This window comes from Bradysia coprophila, unplaced genomic scaffold, assembly GCF_014529535.1.
Source record: "Bradysia coprophila strain Holo2 unplaced genomic scaffold, BU_Bcop_v1 contig_350, whole genome shotgun sequence".
NCBI lineage: Eukaryota > Metazoa > Arthropoda > Insecta > Diptera > Sciaridae > Bradysia > Bradysia coprophila.
The window spans coordinates 352,125-370,975 of record NW_023503608.1 but is presented as its reverse complement, the minus strand read 5'-3'; the positions used below and the strand labels follow the sequence as shown (position 1 = coordinate 370,975).

At 33.0% G+C, this 18,851-nt stretch overlaps 1 protein-coding gene and 1 long non-coding RNA gene across 6 annotated transcripts in view; both read right to left on the bottom strand.

The window, feature by feature from the left end:
• LOC119079921 (cyclin-dependent kinase 14) overlaps positions 1-18,851 on the bottom strand; it is a 109,910-nt gene that overhangs the window by 68,859 nt on the left and 22,200 nt on the right. The window contains exons 1-3 of one of the 5 annotated variants that reach the window (XM_037188018.1): positions 4,911-5,249; positions 2,630-3,106; positions 858-935 (exon numbers count right to left, since the gene is read on the bottom strand). In XM_037188018.1, the coding sequence (XP_037043913.1) occupies positions 858-927 (70 nt within the window). In that variant the 5' untranslated portion in view covers positions 928-935; positions 2,630-3,106; positions 4,911-5,249. Of the gene's footprint in view, positions 1-857; positions 936-1,897; positions 2,042-2,629; positions 3,107-4,491; positions 4,599-4,910; positions 5,250-18,851 lie in introns of those variants that run through there. The other 4 variants (XM_037188019.1, XM_037188020.1, XM_037188017.1 and 1 more) reach the window with 4 other exon arrangements.
• Positions 15,822-17,064, bottom strand: LOC119079924. The gene is made up of 4 exons (XR_005088255.1): positions 16,889-17,064; positions 16,696-16,826; positions 16,237-16,630; positions 15,822-16,171 (listed from the first exon to the last, which is right to left on the bottom strand). It is a non-coding gene; the product is annotated as an uncharacterized LOC119079924 (long non-coding RNA).

Sequence of the window (18,851 nt, the reverse complement as noted above, 5' to 3'; positions counted from 1 at the left end):
AAAAAAAAATCTTTATTGTGAAGAGAATGCACCAATTCAATTAATGTTGAATTTAGTAAAAAATGTAATTTACAACTGAGGTTATTTTTGGAATATTGCTACAACTGGAATTGATTGAAAGAAACATTTTTCCAATTGAAATTTATGAAAAGAATCTACTAACAACTGTGTTCGTATACAATGAGCGAATGAGCAACCACAGTATAAAAAAGCATGTGCAAGTTCTACACAACAAAGGCCAAACATTATAAAAACAATTAGTCATTGCTTTTGTACAAACACGAATCGCCTCTCATATCGCAACATCTAATGCATCGGAAATGATGTATCATTTTCAGATTTCATTCATCGTTTGTATAATAAAATTTATTCTTGGAACTTAAATTGCGAAACTGGAAACAAAAATAAATAAAGACTCGCGTGTACAGACTTACTTGGACGTGTCATGGCCCCATGGTGGTAGATGGGCCGTGATGTAAGTCTTATACAAGAAATGTTTTTCGGAAAGATTGTTGCAGACTCGGAACTTTATGCACGAGGTTTTCGACTGTATTTTGTATAGTACACAAATTGTGATGAAGGTAAATTATTTGGTACGACCTAGTAGATCTGAAGAAGCGCTCACATGATTGTCTTTTCACTCTGATGCAATAAACGGTAAGAAATTATGCAAATTGATCAGTAAAATTCGTCTTTTTATATGAGAAATAACAAATTCATTAGCGGAATAGTGAACCTACACAACACATCGCTTTATTTGCTGTCGTTTTCGGCAACAGAACAACCGCCCGTAAAAGGTTAATTGTTCATAATTTAAAAAATTTGCATTGAAAAATTTAATGTGCAAAATGACTTACTTAATCTGCCAAAACTATGTGATAAGCGTTTTTTCAGCTTCTGCAGTGCACCACCTTTCTTCTCTCGCATAGTGACACCTGAAACAGAAAGAAATAAAATTTTTATTTTTATGGCTCTTTTATTGATTGTGATTATACTACTGGTGTTATGTCCGCTTCGTTCAAATAAAAATGTAAAGTTATTAACTCATTTAATTGACCGGGAATATAAAATATTTAAAAAAAAATTCTCCGATATTGTCAACTGAATGGGAAAATTGCTTCCATTAAAAATAAATATTAAAATGCAACAGCTCTATGCAAGGTTTTACTGTTTCAAATTATATATAATACGAACAAAATAGTGGACATCACAAAAAAGTTTTTCGGGGTTTCCCTGTCACGGCATCATTTGTATGCCAAAGTGATTGAAAAAATGAAAAAGCACTCGACTATGACGTATGACCAAACTAAATATACATTTTATGAATGACAAGTGTATAAAAATTCAAAAATGACCAAAAAATATATTTGGCAGGTTTCAACTTTCAACACGTAAGTATGTAAGTACTAGAAACAGTTTTTCAAGATTTAAGATATCTGAAACTCTGTTCTTATTAACAAATTATCTGTATATTTTCGGAGATAAAGCAGAACCCTTAAAGAAGCGCATCTCGGAATAATTATAAAATCTTCTATTTCGCTTGGTTAAAGTTTTGCAGATTGTTCAATACAAAATCTTTTACTTCATTAGTTTTAACAAAAACTTTGCTAGATAGGACCACAGAGATAAGCTCTTTCAAAAAATTTTGTATTCTTCACAAAACTAAAATTAAATTCAAAAGTCAGCTAACACTATACACCACCCACATAAGCTCGTCCAGGTAATAAGGTTTGTTAAATTCTTCTCCATGACTAAAACTCTACATTACCACTTTTCAGCTGTACAAGCTCTTTTAACTGCCTGGGTTCTTTCAACCTAGTATTTAGCGTTACTAATCAGTCAAAATGAATGATTGAACTTGATTTGGGTCCACCAACTTAAAATTTACAACACATACTCGTCCTGATACGCTCGATACTTCGTGCTGCTCTAAATGGCTGTAACATTCTCGTTAACCAATAGTTACACATAACGTCGTTAGTTTATCCACGTTTTGCGTCTTTCGTTTTGAAATATTATAGTCTTGTCGAGCGGTTATCCTTTGATGGTATCACTTCAAAGCGGAATTCAACTATTGTTACACATTTAATATAAAGAAGCGACAGAAATCGGTCACATTGGTCAAACAAAGCTTAATTCACGTCGAGAACTATTTACTTATTAAAATAAATCATTCGTTTCATCATCGTTGTTGTTTGTCTGGTGCATTAAATCTATTTATCTCGTAAAGTGACATGCACTTTTGTTCAACAAACGATCTAGAAATTTTGTCACATTTTTGACAACAGTAATCATCAATTGGTGAGTGTTTACAAATTTTGTGCCAAGTCTATTTATCACGACGTTCGTTCCGGTGCTATTATATTCATGGTGCTACAAAATTATTTATGCAAAGTTTCAAATTTTGATTGTTTTTTAGATTGTTAAATAATTTCAGAAGTCAAATGGGCCACTGAATTCAATAAATAATGAAACGAACGTGCTAGAACTACGTAATAAAATGCAAATCTATTAAGCTTTGAAAACAAAATTTATGAATTCATTCGGTGGAACCTACAGAATGCACAATGACTTGGGACTCAGGAATAATTTTTCTTAAATGCAAAATTAAACACAAAAACAATCTTACGTTTGGATGTCACTTTGTCTGGTTCAATTGATGTAATCCGTTCAATGATTACGGTTTTTATTTGTATCGAAACCGCGCTATGATAAGCCGATATTCAACAATCCAATTCTATTTATCAAACTGATGGAAATCCAATCAGTTTGTTGTATGTATGCAATCACGGGTCTCTAAGCACACAATTGCCAATGCACAAATAAATAAAACCGCACGAATATACAACGTTCAATCCATTTGCACTCTATTGTTACGATGACGATAATAATTCACAGAAAATATATATTTTGTAAGCCACACAATGTGATTGTTCAGCTTTTTTTTTAGTTATATTTAATCAAAAATCGTAACAAGCAAAAGGTAGATAGACACACACTAGACTCATGTATACATAAATTCAATGTAGAAACGTTTTTTTCCTATCGTTTTTTTTAAACAGTTTTCGAATTTTTCACAGCCTGTCACGTAGAACGGTTTTTACGCCTTATATAGAAAAAAAAAATCTTTTAATTTCGTCGGATTGTCAGTATCCGTATCAAGTTTTCATTCATGCAACGTTTTTTTCGAAACAAAAACCAAAAATTCGAGCTTAACTGGATCAGTGTTTTCGATTCGAAATATGGTGACGGCAAATAAACAACCACCGAAACATCTGGTTACTATTTGGCATCAAAAACAACAACGCATCGGTATGACGTTGATGTCTCACGTCTTTCGTCTGTTTTTTAAGCTAATTTATGTCTTTTTATGACGAAAATTCAATTATTGGCATTATTATTTAATAGGAAAATGTACAGAAACTGGGATGCTATATGACTCTCTCATATGGTAACACTAGAATTTCGGTTTTTATTAGTCAGGTTTGCTAAATATCGTGAATAACCAATACATGACGGTGTGGCGAATCATATTATACAGAAAATTTACTGCGTTTTTTTCTCATATATTTATTATTTCGAAGGTTGTGTATTCAAGACTGTATGGCAAAACGGAAAACAACTTGCACAGCTCGTGGTGGATGTAATAAATTCCAGTTACGATGAATAATATAATTTTATGACTGCATCTTTTAAGTACTTCGAACAATTTTTCAAATGAAAGGAATATTTCTCTGTAGAAGTGAAAAGAATCCGATAATTTCGTTCGAAATAGATTCGCAATTAAGAGAATTAAAAAAAAAAAAAAATAGAAACGAAAAATCATATTCGCTGAAGATAGACTCTTCAATTTAATAATCAACATGATATCCCATATTGACTAACAATGTTTAACGAGTCATAAAATCAAAGATTGATTTTTTTTTCCACGAATCGCGATAAAATTCGTAGAAATTGAAAGATTAATTCATTCATTTCACAGTCGATTTGAACGGACTATTTTCTACCCGAAATAAATTCGTGAGATCAAAATATTTCTATCGAATTTATTGTTCCAAGCGAAAAGCGTCTTACAGAAAACAACAAATTAACAACATCAACATCACAAAATCACTCACAATGAGAAAAAAATATTTGTTTGAATATAAAGCGAAAAATTAACATTAGATCATTCATCATTACTCATTTCATTTTAAAATTTGCAATTGTGTGTGAGAGTATATAATTTAGTTGTTTGCAGGTCAGTGCCCACAATCGGCGCGGCGTGAATGAATTCGTCTCTGAATCTCTGGACTGATAAATGTTTATGTTTGTAAATAATATCAACGGAAATCGAAAATTAAGACAATTTTAATCCGCTCAACAAACGAAAGATTAACGCGATGATTATTTTCAATTGAATTTTTGAATGCAATCATTGGCGATTCATAAATGAATAAAAAAAAATTCGTTTGAATTAAACAAAAAACAAAAAATAAATTGAAAACAAACCTTAAAATGCCACTGTAATGTGTGTAGGTATTAATTTTCGGCAAGATAATAGGAAACCTGACTGTATTTTATTGAGTACATTACACAATATTGAATTCACGTTAAATGAAATTTGTATTTTTTTCGTGAAAATTGGACGTAGGTATAAAATGCTTTGTCGTAAGCTGAAAAACACCTACAAAAAAAGGTATCACAGAAGTAATAAAAAACCAACAAGCGATAACGTTTGTTGTGTTGTATAGGAATTCGTTATACGAATTAAAAAGCCACAAAGTAATTGTATGAATGTAGAGCACTGAATGAAAACACAGAATCAATTTTTCCAACTTGAATTCAGTTAAAATGTTGTACTTCGCTCAATTAACATAATTTTATAATATAATTTGTGCGGTTGATGTGAAATGTTTTCACTTCCTTACTTGAAAAGTATAAATTCAATTTGAATCGCGTTACAACCCAACACTTTTAACGATGGAATAAGTCGTATCAGATTGGCTGTTATCAAGACACCACAATACAAACAATTTAAATGTTCATCACCGAAATTAATTCAACAAAAATTTTCGTTTACGAAACGTATTATTCTCAACAACACACCGTATAACATTCAGTGAACATAACCAATCATACGATTTTATAGAGCAAAGTTAAATCGACCGTACACGATAGAAGTTGTTCAGTATCAAACTGACAATATTTTAATCAGCATCAATACCACACCGACAATACAGAACTCTACGACTAGACTGGAAACACTGGACAGACTAGAGAATCCAAAATACTCTCCAACGAAAAAAAAAAAATATATAAAAACAGTCGGTTATGATGTTGCGGGAAGTATAAGCTTCTCTTGAATCAGTGGATGGATTCCAACAGACACATGCGCTGTACTTATGTAAACAAAAACTTTATACACATTCGAATAGATCGGGTACGTGCATATAATAATAAAAGAGTGAATGAATCAGCTTCACACATACAGCTGTGTCAAATATCGTGTAGCACACACACATACACTTATACAGTCAATGTGACGGCATTTTATTTCGGTGTATAACATTCATGAATTCAATAACACATTGATGAACTGAATGGTTCAAGTTAAAGCGATTCTTCAAGACCCAGTACAAATACCAACAACATCCTCACTTGATGTTGTTTCGGATAAGTACATTTGATATTTCGAGAAAATTTGAGGAAAATTCGTTGGAATAAGCTAAAATTACAGCATATCGTTTTCTCATCTTTTATATTTCCGTAGAAGCTTCAGACACCAGGAAGGCATAATGGTAATAAATAGTGTTGTTGTAACCTTTGTGCGCTAGATTCGCTTCCCAAATTGGCTTAATAATATGTCAGAACAGCATTTCGGGATTTTCATACATTCCGAATTACGTAGTTGCTTTGAGTACACATCACGGTCCGTATATGTAATTGAAAATTTGAGCAACATATTGCGAAAGTCGAGTAATATAAAATACAAATTGCATAAAAGTTTAACCAGCGCCAGCGATACAGAGTTTGAGTAAATAAAAGTTAAACTTTTTGATCGAGAAATTCGTTATCAAAAATTTACAACTTTACATCGACGTTAGGTGTATTTCACTAGTCTTCATTTACAGATGGCTTTTTCTATCATACAATTTTCGGAAATGCTGTGTAAATAGCTTTCGACATCAGTCGAAGCAGCTTACGTCAATCGTATGCATAATACAAAATTTTTAACGCATGAGTTAAATTTCATGTTTTAATGATATGCATACTATGCGGAGATGCAATAGTTTCTTAACCTTATAGAAACGTCAATCGTATCGCAACAAAATTTATTTACCATTCATTTCGCTGTATAATAGATTACTTTGAAGAGATCATCGTTCATTTTTATGGTCGATAGTAGACGACCAGCCGCTTCGACGAAAAGGGTAAGAAAATCCAGTAGTCTTACAAGTCATTTTCATTAGAAAAGAATTGTTGATGTACTTCTAAACTTACAAAATCAATGACTCAAGTCGGTCATGCACACAAAACCAAAGAATATTTCATAACAAAAACCCAGAACTGTAAAATGTTACAATTGTTGATTTAGCTTATCAATTTTTCACTTAATCATCGAAAAAAATTGATTGAAAGTTGATGGAAATAAGGTGTTTTTAAGAAAATAAAACTTTTTGCTTTGTAAATGGAACACGCCTTGAATGAAATTACAAGAGAAACAGATGCTTTGCAGGTGGTAAACGACCTACGACGTACGATGTTTGTACATAATTTTCTGGCAATTTTCTTGCATGAATCATAAATAGGCAATTTTTGGAAATCAAACGAATGTGCTCAGGTATTTTTCATAGATTACGTAACGTTTTTTCAGTTCTGTCATACAAATTAAATCTTAAATATCTCGATAAATACACGGCTTGTGAATTTGTAACTATGTTGTAACCCCCTAAATGGGAGCTAGATCATCGTTTTAACTTAAGAGAGAGCTTAGTTATAGTTATTTGAACTTAAAATTTTGATGACAGCACTGAAAAAGCGTTAATCACTGATGGAAACATAAACTAGGCTATTCCACCAATGCGGAAAATAAATTTCTAAAGTTATATGCCAAACGTAAAAAAATAGCTCCGATGCTTCGTACGAGGCAAGAAAGACGTGATAAATAAAGTAATTTTTCGAAGGGAGAGAGGACATAAGAATTAAGAGATATATGTGGATATACTTCAGCATTTTGCAAAGTAAATGCACACGATATTTGACTTTACTGCTGTTTGCAGTACTTTGGAAAACAGTTTTGTAGTTTACAGTGAACTTAATCTGAACACAAAAATTTTACTCAATTTTCTTTAAAACTAAAACTTTTGTTTCCCATATTGTGCAAGGTTTGTTTTATTGTTCACTGTACACAGTGTACACTCACTTGATTACGAAAATAAATATTAAATTCGGCAGCACAAAAATCAGTGAACAGATAAAAAGTAAAGTAAATACGACATGTCTAGTAGTTGCTGGGACATTGTCCATTAATGACATGGTCGATTATTTATGGTGTGAGCAGTGTTGAGAGTGTGACCAAAAATTACATATAAAAATACAGAGAACGTCCCCAGAGAAACGTCTGATTTCCAATATTTTCCACGTTATGCTCCAATCAAATATGTTAGTGTTATAGGAAAATAATAGTTTGAGTTACCGTTTCATAAGGAAAACCATTCCACCAAACTGTGAGCATGAATGTATAACATTCGTCTGGGGGAAAAAAATATTTGCTAAAATTATGACTTTCCTAGTGTACACTCTATAGACGTTCGTTCGTATAAAATTGAGAAAACATAACATGAACGAGTGAAAATTTCGATGCAATTTTATGAGTATATTTGTGGAAATGCCAAAAATTCCAAATGAACGGAACGATGTTATATATTGGTGCAAACATATGTCGGCATCATATTTATGGTGGCTTTATCGGCGATTTTATCGGCAAAAAAATAGTTTTCAGATGTTGGGGAAATGGTGGTTTGGATCGAATTTAGTCGGACTTTAAAAGAAAATTATGTTAAAGTTTTGATGGTGTGACCATTTAAATAATTCGATACCAAAAATACATGTCATTGCAATGTAGTAAAAAAAAAAATTGTCAATTCGGTCACGTAGACAACACGAAGGAAGGTGACTCAAAACAAATGGAAGACCGAATATTTGTTTCAGTTGACACTATGCATGCAGTGAACATAAACTTGAATATAAAATTTTTGAAACTTTATTTCCCAAAGCGTGATAGTTTTGTATACATAGCGTAAATGAATTTTAAAATTCTCTAAATTCCATTGTTACTATAATTCGGATTAAATGTTTTATCCTTTGCTGGTAAAGCTGCTAACCATTGCAATCTACTTGAATTTTCAATTTGATGGTACACTTTACTGTGTTGCAACAGTTGCAATAATTTAACGGCTAACGTTACATTTTGTTTTCATTTTGGTAGGAAGAATTAATGAATTTGGTACACTCATCTGATTCTCTGTAATTCCACTGAATTAAAGTGCAACAGAAAAGCTGGCAAAGTCTGCATCGTTGTAGAGATACCCCGGACCAAATCGTCTCAATTCGACAATCAGGAAAGTTCTCTAAAACAATGCATCAGAATTTAGAGATTTGAAAATTTACAATGTTTCAATATATTTTCCATGATTCACGGTCGCATCAGTTGTTCCGAGGGAAACTTGTAAAAGTCCAATACTGAAAACTAAGGCTTGACTTCCACTTACCAAAAAACTACTCCGTGTGAGATACAAAATTGAATATTTTCAATTATTGCTTTGTTTTCTTGTCTTTTCGCTCTCTCACGGAGTACTTTTTGTTGAGTGGAAACCATACTTAACAGTGAAATTTCAGCATGACTTTGCTTCAGCTGATCCACACATACAATAAAAACTAAACTGTTTAAACGGTTGAAGCTGCTTCACGCACGCGCATGGTAGTGGTAAGACCGTATAACGACGATTTGTGTGGATCACCTGAAAAACAGATGAAGCAAATTCATGCTGAAATTCACAGCCTTTCACTGTATTTAAATGAGTACACATCTCATTCTGGTTGACCATATCCTAAATTGATATCAAAGTTAAAGCTAATTTATTAGCTGCCGGACGAACAGCGAAATTAGAAAATGAAGCTCCCTGGTATCTTAAAGCCGAAAACACACTGTCAATTTTCAATTTCTGAAACCGCCAATGACGCTCCGTTTACTATTGTTATCCACTGGAAAATGTAGCAAAATAGTCAGTTTTAGCAATTTACATTTTAAAGTGTGTTTTCAACCTAAGCAAATTGATCCAAATTTGCCAACACTTTTTAGGATCAAAAAATCATCATCTAGCCTAGTGTTAACGAGCCAGCTATTATAAGATCAAATACATTTCCATACAGCTAGCTCCTACGTAATTTTTCGTTAATTTATCGTCATATATGGGAATTTCAAATGAAGAATTATAATTTACGCGCACATTGCCAACACGTTCTACGTAAGACAAGCAAAATGTTAGACAAATTCGAAATAAAAATTTCGGTCGGTCGTAGACAACGACTCGTAGTATATCTTCCAGTGGAATGCTTTAACGAAAATATTAATATCACTTCACATATTGTTTCATAAAGTAACTTTTTGATTAATCAAAATGTTTATTCGAAACGAAGGGTCGTTTTTCTCTATTACAACACTAACACGGTGTCTGCATATGTGAACACGTCGAGATCAAGAAACACATATAAATAAAAGAGGGTTGTATGCCATTCCAATTTTCCTTATTGTTCTACCAATTTGTAATCACAAACGTGAAAAATATACCGAAAAAAATGTGTTTCCCTCAAACGAAAAACCACCCAAATTATTATGCACTTCTTGACGGCAGCGTTATATACAACACATTTGATTCGGCATTATGTCATGTTGCTTGACATATTATCGTACATTATTGGATTGTTTGACCTCATAAAGTATGTTGTTTTGATTGATTGATGTACTTCATTTTGTATTGGGATACTGTTACTGCTCGAATGCCATTCCCTAAATACTCTATCTTCCTGTATAATGCGGTTTGTGTTGTGGGAGTTTAACGATCAAAATTTCAAATTTGATTTGTGGTCAATAGTTTTAATTAAGTGGACTCAGATGAATTGAGTGATGCGTTCAAGGATGGGCAAAATTGAAATCAAATCCAAACCAAACGCCAACGAAGCAAAATGATTGGTAAAATTAGTGTTTCAGACTGATTTATTTAATTGAAATGCGAATGGGTTATACTGTCAATGGCGGTTACTCTGCAAATTCGTACATTTGGTCCAATGTAACATTGGATAATGAAACATGTTCTGTTAATTTTCTATTTTCATGATTATTATAGATAAGTGCTTGCGTTGCACAGAAAAGGCAATGTATAGATTGTCAAAATTGAAAATGGACTGACGTCACAGAATCATCACAGATTACACCAAAATTGTATAAAAGAAACAGAAAATTTAGATAAACTCGGTGCTGACCATAAGGGTGTCCGAAGGGCCTTTTGGTAGCCATTCCGGCACTGGCCAAACGTAATGGAAGCTAAGCAAACGTAGCAACAATTAATTCAATAAACAGACGTGATCTCCGTCAAACCATTTCAATTAGTTTATACTAATTAATACCGCAGACAAGACAATCAAACGGTTAGAACAATAGCCTGAGTGTAATTACGTTAAGATGTAGCTTCTCAATCGACTTTGATCGACTAGAAAATAATTTGTTATTGGCCTTCGGAAATCAGATTTGACGCGTCACTAAACGATTCTTTAAATAAGAACGCCGAGCGTTTTTTAAATGACTGATGTAGATGTTTATCCTGCTGCTTATTACAGAGTCCGGTTAATTGTGAATTTATGTAAATGTGTCGGCATTGAACCGAATCGTTTCGACACCCTATATGCCGATAAATTTCTGTGTAGGGCCTGATAATCAATCACTGGCAACTTTACACAATGACAAGCCAGAAAATTCTGAAGCACGTAAATATGATGACTATTTTCCCTTTTGTATACAACTCAATTATCCGAAAATGTTCCATTAGAAAAGAAATGAATTGACAAAGTCTATTCTATCTCCATTGGGCTTCAATAGAGCGCAGTGCAACAAAAGCGAAGAATAAAAGTAAAAATAAAGGAAACCCAAAAAAAAGGTAAAACAAAAAGATAATAGTTTCCATCTTATATATAATACGTTACACGATGAATAGTCTTTTCCATTTAAGTTATACATAATGTACCTCTAATGTTTTTACAAGCAATTCGTGTTCTGTACAAACTAACCGTAAAAGAAAATTTGTAGCGCAATACCATCTCGGCCGTATATAATTCACATGTTTGAAGTAGACATCGAGAGGCAGAGGAAAACTATTTAAAAATTTATTATCATTGAAGAAGGGGAAGTAAATTTTACTTCATCCACTTTTGTAATCCCCGAACTCGGCAGACAATTTCTAATTCAGGGTGGAGTAGGTATACGAAAAAAAAACGATTTTTGAAATAACCCTCATACTTTTTGTCATCACCTTTATCCAACCATTATTTTGAGGCGAAAATCCAAGCTAATTTCAGATTGCTATTTTATCGACGTAGCTTACCCTAATGTTATTCGAAATTAAAAAATTAAAAATTTTCCACATTTTGAGAGTGCATCTATAAACAGAAAGGTTTAAGGTAATTACGTTTTCAAGTACAAAGACTGAATACAGTTAACAAAGCTTTGCGTGCTCTTAACATTTTCCATGTACCTAGGGCATATTATACGTGCAATGTGACGACATGCAATTGAATTAAGAAATTAAATTCACAATAACTCCTTTGAGATGTGCAGCTATTCGTCAATGTTAAATGAATTTACTTGGATGCGGCAAAGGTAGGTGTGCGCTTGACTCATCAGCACCATCAACACATCTAAAAGCGCAACGTGGTAAATTGAGGAGTTTTTTTTGTATTTTCATAGCAAGTAAACACTTTAAAATTGCAATCGGGTAAATGATATCTTGACCGAAGTGGAAATCGATATACGAAACCGTTTTTTTTTTGTCCAAAATACGAATAGAATGTCAATAACTTCTTAAAAGCAAATTCCAAGAAATATTGCTAGGCGATACGTCATTAGGCAAATTGAAAAAATATGTAAACTCAATATTTAAATGACCGGAAAAAAGCCAGGAAACCACAAAGGTAAAGAAAAGATTCGAGAAACTTTTTCCGAAGAAAAAGATTTTATTTTTCTCTTTCGAAAATAGAATTGGAATTTAATATTCCCCCTCATTCAATCTACAGCGAAAGAATAAATTAATTTCTTCCTTGTTGTGCTTCGTATCCGATTGTTTTCAATTTTCATAAAGTAGAAAAGAAAACTTTCCCCTGTGCAAAACGCTAAGATGTGTTCAACGCTAAGACCTCAATCTTTTTTTTTCTACAGTCAAATTATCATTTCTGTATTGGTATGGTTTGTATATGTAGGTATATCATCTAACCTCATGCTGATCTCTTTTATTTAGTAATTTTCAACAAGAAATTGAATAAATTTTTCCTTACGCAGAGCCATCTTTTTACATTTTAAATTTAAATCGGGAAAATTTTATGGGCCAAACTTTTCTTTGATGTTTCGACTTTTTACCACGCCTTATTTGTTTGAGGAAACCGATCGACCGCATCCAAGGTTTGTTCAATATAAACATACTAATGCAACAGAAATTTAAACTGTTCAATGGCCATGTGATTTAACAGTCAATTAAAGAGCCAATGAATGAATGGAATGTTCCGTTCATTCGATTTTATTTTTCTTTAATTGTCGTTTTGTATTAATTGTGTCATTTGGACGTGATTCAGAGATGTGTGTGGTCTACTTCATTGGGAAAAGAATTTAACTTTTATGGTTTTAATAAAGAAAATTCGCTGGGGAGAGAAAGATTTGATGGAATTGTTTTGTTGATGTATCAAGTCTAGTGTGAAACAGAAGGAGATCTTTTGCACGTAATTGTTTTTTCGTTGGATTTTGTTACTATATCAATTCAAGCACTACTCCGAACCAGTTTTTTTCTGCTTCTTTGATAAGGAAACTCCCATTCTTAAATTGCAGAAACTATAAAACAGGGACAAGACAGACGTCAGAAAGTTCTTCCATGCAATGTAAAATTTCGTATTTGCTACTGACGATAACACGACATTCATTTCATAAAAAACAAGCAATTTCGTTCCGAATCCATTTGAGCGTATTCTCTTCACTTATTGCCCACTAACGTGAAACAAAAATGACATGACGTGTTCCGAGCATTACGGTGCAAGCATTCCAGCAAACATAAAAATATTTTCTTTTTTACTAAAAAACTAAGAATTATGACATACATCACGAATTCTACAGTTTTCTTTATATTTTCTTGAGAAAAATAAGACTTTTTATGAGCATGCTATATTTTGATTTACCCCATTGAAGTAAACAAAAAAAAAGAATGTGCATTGGTACGGGGGATATATGCGATGGTATAAGATATTCTCAAGTGAATTGATAAAGGTAACAGCCTAGTTCTAGGTGTATATTTAGACAACAATAACTTGAGTAATATACTGCTTTCACATAACATATCTCTTACTTCATTCTATATAAAAACAAAGAAAATAACCGGCTTGATTTATGTGTTTTCGAGAGACTTTTACCAAGTAGTAGAAAGAGGATATTTTTATAGAATTTTTTGATATACCACCGTCTGGTTAAGACGATGTTTGAACTCAATTCAGAGAAAATAGTTTTAACCGAGTCACATTTTTCATCATCGTCATCACTTTTTTATGATGATGGAATTGCTAATTCCAGTCACGCAACAAGGATATGTTTTTTTAAAGACAAAATACTGACAAATGTGGCACATAGTTCAGATGATGAGATGCGGAAATTCCAGGAAATTCATACATCTGGACATGTGAGCTTTCGGTTTTATGATAATGTGTTTCCTTTTTTTTGGGAAAATAACGTTGTTGTGCTCAGGTAACACAAATGTATTCAATTACACTCATTACGAAAAACGAAATAATTTGCATTTTTATGGAGAGATAAATCTAAATGCAACGAGCATTGTTTCCATTGTTTCATTAATTTATATGAGAATGGTTGAATGAAGACGTCGTTGTTGTATTTGACTGTATAGTATAAAGAGTTGCCAACGAAAAACAGTTGCAAATCCGGTAGTTTCCGCAGAGCAGAAATAAGATGTAAGACGTAATGTGAGGAAGTGCACTATAAGTAAGAATCCATTCTTCATTAACTGCAAGATTTTAAATGGAACAAGGTCCAATACAAGTATGCTGACGCAAAATCCAAGTCAATTTATTAACTTTAATTTAACTTTAATGAGCTTTTCCGAGCTTTCAGCTCTTTCAAAAACTTATTTAAGACTAAAGTGAAGGACGGAAAAATAGATTTAAGTTGTGGTTGATCAACCGATGTACTCAGTAGTCCATATCCATATACATTGCCTAGAAAATCCAGCAAGTGATTTTCAAATGTTAGGTGTATGATGTGTCTGTTACCAGAGCAGATCAGCACTAATTGTCAGATTTATAACATTCGACAGCAGCTGTTTAGGCCCAATTAGTGACGTTAGGTTCAACATAGTCGGAGAATTGGCGGCGTGCACCTGAGTTTCGTATTTTTCTTGCAATAAAATCGAAAGAAAAATAAATTTTTCAACTAGCAAAAAACAGCGCCATTGTTAAGAAATTAAATTTTTCAATTTTGAAGTGATTTGCCTCGAAAGAAGTTTATGCCATGGCAATTGGCAAAAATGAGTAAAAAATTGTTCGGGAACAAATATGAGTTTAAAGTTTCCTTCGAGTTTTCATTCATAAAAACCTGAACGTGTGAAGTGAACGCAGTTGTTCCACACACACTGATGAAATACGAAAGAACTTTTGTTTTCTTTCAGAAAAATCGATCAAATTTTTATGGTAAGAAAATGTCGAACTTACCAGCAATGCAAATTCAATTCACGGAAAGGCATTCCATATTTTGTTGGATACAATATGACACTTATAACATGGCAAATATGTGTGCACACACAGACCTCTTGTGTGTTTTCTGATTATGATCTCGAGCAAAACCATTTTGGAATAAAGTTCTTGTTTTTATTATGTTCTTTTGTTGTTGTTGTTTTGTTGTGTACAATTTCTGTTCCATTTTATGTACATAATACTAAATATGAAATGATGAAATATGAGAAAGAATACGGGCGAGAATGTGTAATCATATTTAATATTGTTCGGTTTTATTGTGGTGTTCATAAAAGCGACTACGGTTCACCGAATGAAATAACACAATCAAATTACTTCGAAGTGTTCGAGTAGTATAAATTTTAATGTTGTAATGTCATTTATTTTCAAATTGCCAGCTAGCATACACGATCTTAATTTTAATGTTGCGTTTTAAACTGCCTCCCCTTTGACTTATAGCGTTGCTATGTTAATACACTTTTTCTTGTATTTATACAGTAGCTTACCGTTATTGTTTTACGACCTAATGCGATCAAATTACCAATTTCAGTGACCAAGACGTTCAGAGCATGAGTTTATGTATTAAAAGAAATTAAATCTTTTAGTCCGTAAGCATGCGAACGCATTACAATAATTATTTACCACAAAACATTCATTCTGCCTTATCGAAAGTCATTACTCTTTACTCTAAAAAACATCTCCTTTCGCTCCAATATTTATGAATCTTTAAGAAAGAAATGTTCATGTATGCGGGCTGTACGAGAAAGAAATTATCAATAAATTCAGTGTTGAAACGAATACATAAATTTAAGTACCTTGCGTGTCTAATAGAGTGAATTAAGGGCGAATAAGAGAAGATAAATCGCAAAAAAACAATATAGAAGAGCTTTGATCTACTTAAAATATTTGTATTTCTTAAGCTGTTTCATTCATTCACGCGAACACGCCAGGCTTAGAACTAAATTATTCAAGTTAGAACCTCGACGATTCCCAAATATCCATTTGGTCGACTCGTCGATTTAATCCCAAACACAGAAAAATTGGCTACAAAACGGTTCGAATTCATATCGTAGGCAATTGCGTTAAATTCTCGTTCTCCTACGTAGGATGTGTTCACCAAAACCATAGCCGTTGGAGACTAGAATTTGGAAGAGAAAATCAACTTCCGTTCGTGAAACAATTTTCTGGCATGCATTTGGTTACATTGAAAGAAAATCTAACGCAAGTTAGGTACTCGCCAGCTGGGCCACTGTATGAGAATGCTCGACTAGGAAAGCGATTGTAGTTAGTAACATTTCTGCATTCAAAGTATAGAAGATCATCACCACTCTGTCGTTTACCGATTGAACTTAGAACGTACGGCTGTGGCGTAGGGAATGCATCCGTCATGTAGAGAAAAGTGAAGCTTTTGTTATTTTCTGGTCCACCTTCCAAGACATAAGTAAATGGTAAATAATTCGTCTCGTAAATGGTTACGGTAGCTAGAACACTTTTCGTATTATTAATATGAATTTGTGCCGTAAACAGTGCCGTCTCTCAGTGTCCCGTAATAGTATTGTCTGGATGTGGAGCGATTTATGTAGCCATTGCTTTCTGTCTAGAATAATGTGGTTTGGTAAAAAAAAGAGCTAATTTCATAACAACTTCAAGAACACAACTTACGTTATTAACATTTATCTCGATGTGAGAGACTGGTTTCATGTAATTTTGATAATAACGGTAAATAATTGTGTAATTTTTCGGTGTCGTGCTATTGTACTCAATAAGTTTCGTTTCGACCAACTTGTTTCTGTCTTTTAATGGTTACATCGTCTTAAGCGTTTTTGTCGAAAATGAAATCGCAAATTGGTTTTACCATAATAACCACGTTGTCCCCATGTATGTAAGCTTGCTTCACAGACATGAAATAGATGCACTAATTCGATGACAAAAATTACGTCAAAAAATTTCATTTCCATTTCACTAGTTTCACAAAATTGTGGACACTGATTCCGTTCATGAGAAGACATTAAAACATTTTCTTGTTGTTTAACTCAGATGACCTTTTGTCGACAAGATAAAGCAGCTCGTCATTTTTCGTATGAGTCCGTCATTTTACTACAATTTATTCTCGGAATTAGTTGAAGTTCTTCGAGTCGATATTTGGGTTGAATTGAACGTCGTGCTTTGAACACTTTATTTCAATCAAGCACCGACATAGTTTGATTTGGCGTTCTAGATATTGGACCATCAAAGTTTTTTTTTCGATTTATTGACTATAATTGGGCAAAGCTCTGAAGAAAGCAAAGATGTCCGATTATTATTATCCGTTTTTCAGATTTCGTTCTTCCCGTTCCCGAGGGAATTATGTAATACTGTCACTTTTTGGGAGTAGACTAGTTTATGGTCTAAATATCTCGATTATTTCGCATACATTTAGCTGTGTGACGAGACGAGAGTTTTGTAAATAGGTTTTTAGATAGGAGATTACCAAAATGTTCTGAAAAAATCTATTTCTCTCACGCTCAGGTTAGAATCAAGAAGGTCTGTCTCATTGTTTCTTTAATTCAGCATAATTTGTAACTTGGAAACATTATAAAGTCTAGACTAATTTGGGGGACACAAACATAATTCACTACCTGTGCTACGTCTTCATTTAAAATAAAGTGTATGAAAAGGGAAAGCCCATCCCCGCACTAAAGTGCCAAATAGGCCGGTGTTTTGTGCGTTTACTTTTAATCAAAATCACTTTGAGTTCATTTAAACTTAATTTCTTTCTACTTTAGCCGCTCCATGAAAATTTATAATTAAAATCCATTTTTCCGCAAAACTTTGCCGTATTCAGATCCTTAAATCCATCGTTGCCACACGTTGGCAATGAATAAAGTTTTATCCTTTTTCATAAAGCGATTTACTTTTCAAACAAGCCAGCTGACTTTTGAATATAATGTATTCGCAAAAACGAACAAATCTATAAATCATTAACGGTGTAACAATGCGCGGTTCTTTTTACATGCAGAGGACAAATGTTTGTTTTCGGAAAATAAATAATTTCCAATGTTCAATTAAAATACAATCGATTGGATGTTCGAAAAACAAATTTAAATAATACAAAAGTCAAATTGAAATTTTTTTTTTATCATTCCGTAATTCACTAATTTTCAGTTTTGCCTGCAGTGAAATCACAATTTTCCAGTACGCCAAAACATATATTAATCAAAAAATATTTCATTATAACTCCGGTGGAAAATCGTGATTTATTCGGTGTAAATAATTAGTTTGTTGACTGCGGGCATCTCGCAAATAGAGCGTTTATTTGTGATTAAAATGTTGAAAGATAATGGGGTCTTATTGGCATTGCACCACGCATCAACCCGACAAAGGCAGCTATTATTTCAATTGATGGTTCATAAATGACACAACCAGCTTCGATGTAGAAGTAATTTATTGATTTGAAGCTCTTGTGTACTTTATGGGAATGTGAAAACTTTGTTTCAGTTTCAAGTATAATAGTAAGATAAAGTAAATATGCGACCTAGCACCGGATAAGTCATTAAGACATAAACTTCTCGATTACCAAAAAAAAATGTTAATGGCTGACAGAATCAATTAGCGAAAATTCAAGGAAATTGCTAAGTCGTCATCAAAACATCCTTCTCGGGCCTCGAGTGATAGCAGAATAAATAATCAAAGACATTTTATTTACTCCCATTTACCTTTTGGTAGCAAGGCCAAGCACATCCATTGGAAAACAGTTTCAGTTGTATACTCAAAAATCTACTTCATAAGACAGCTTAATTGGTTTCACGGAAGTTGATAAAATATTTTCGTAAAATGCC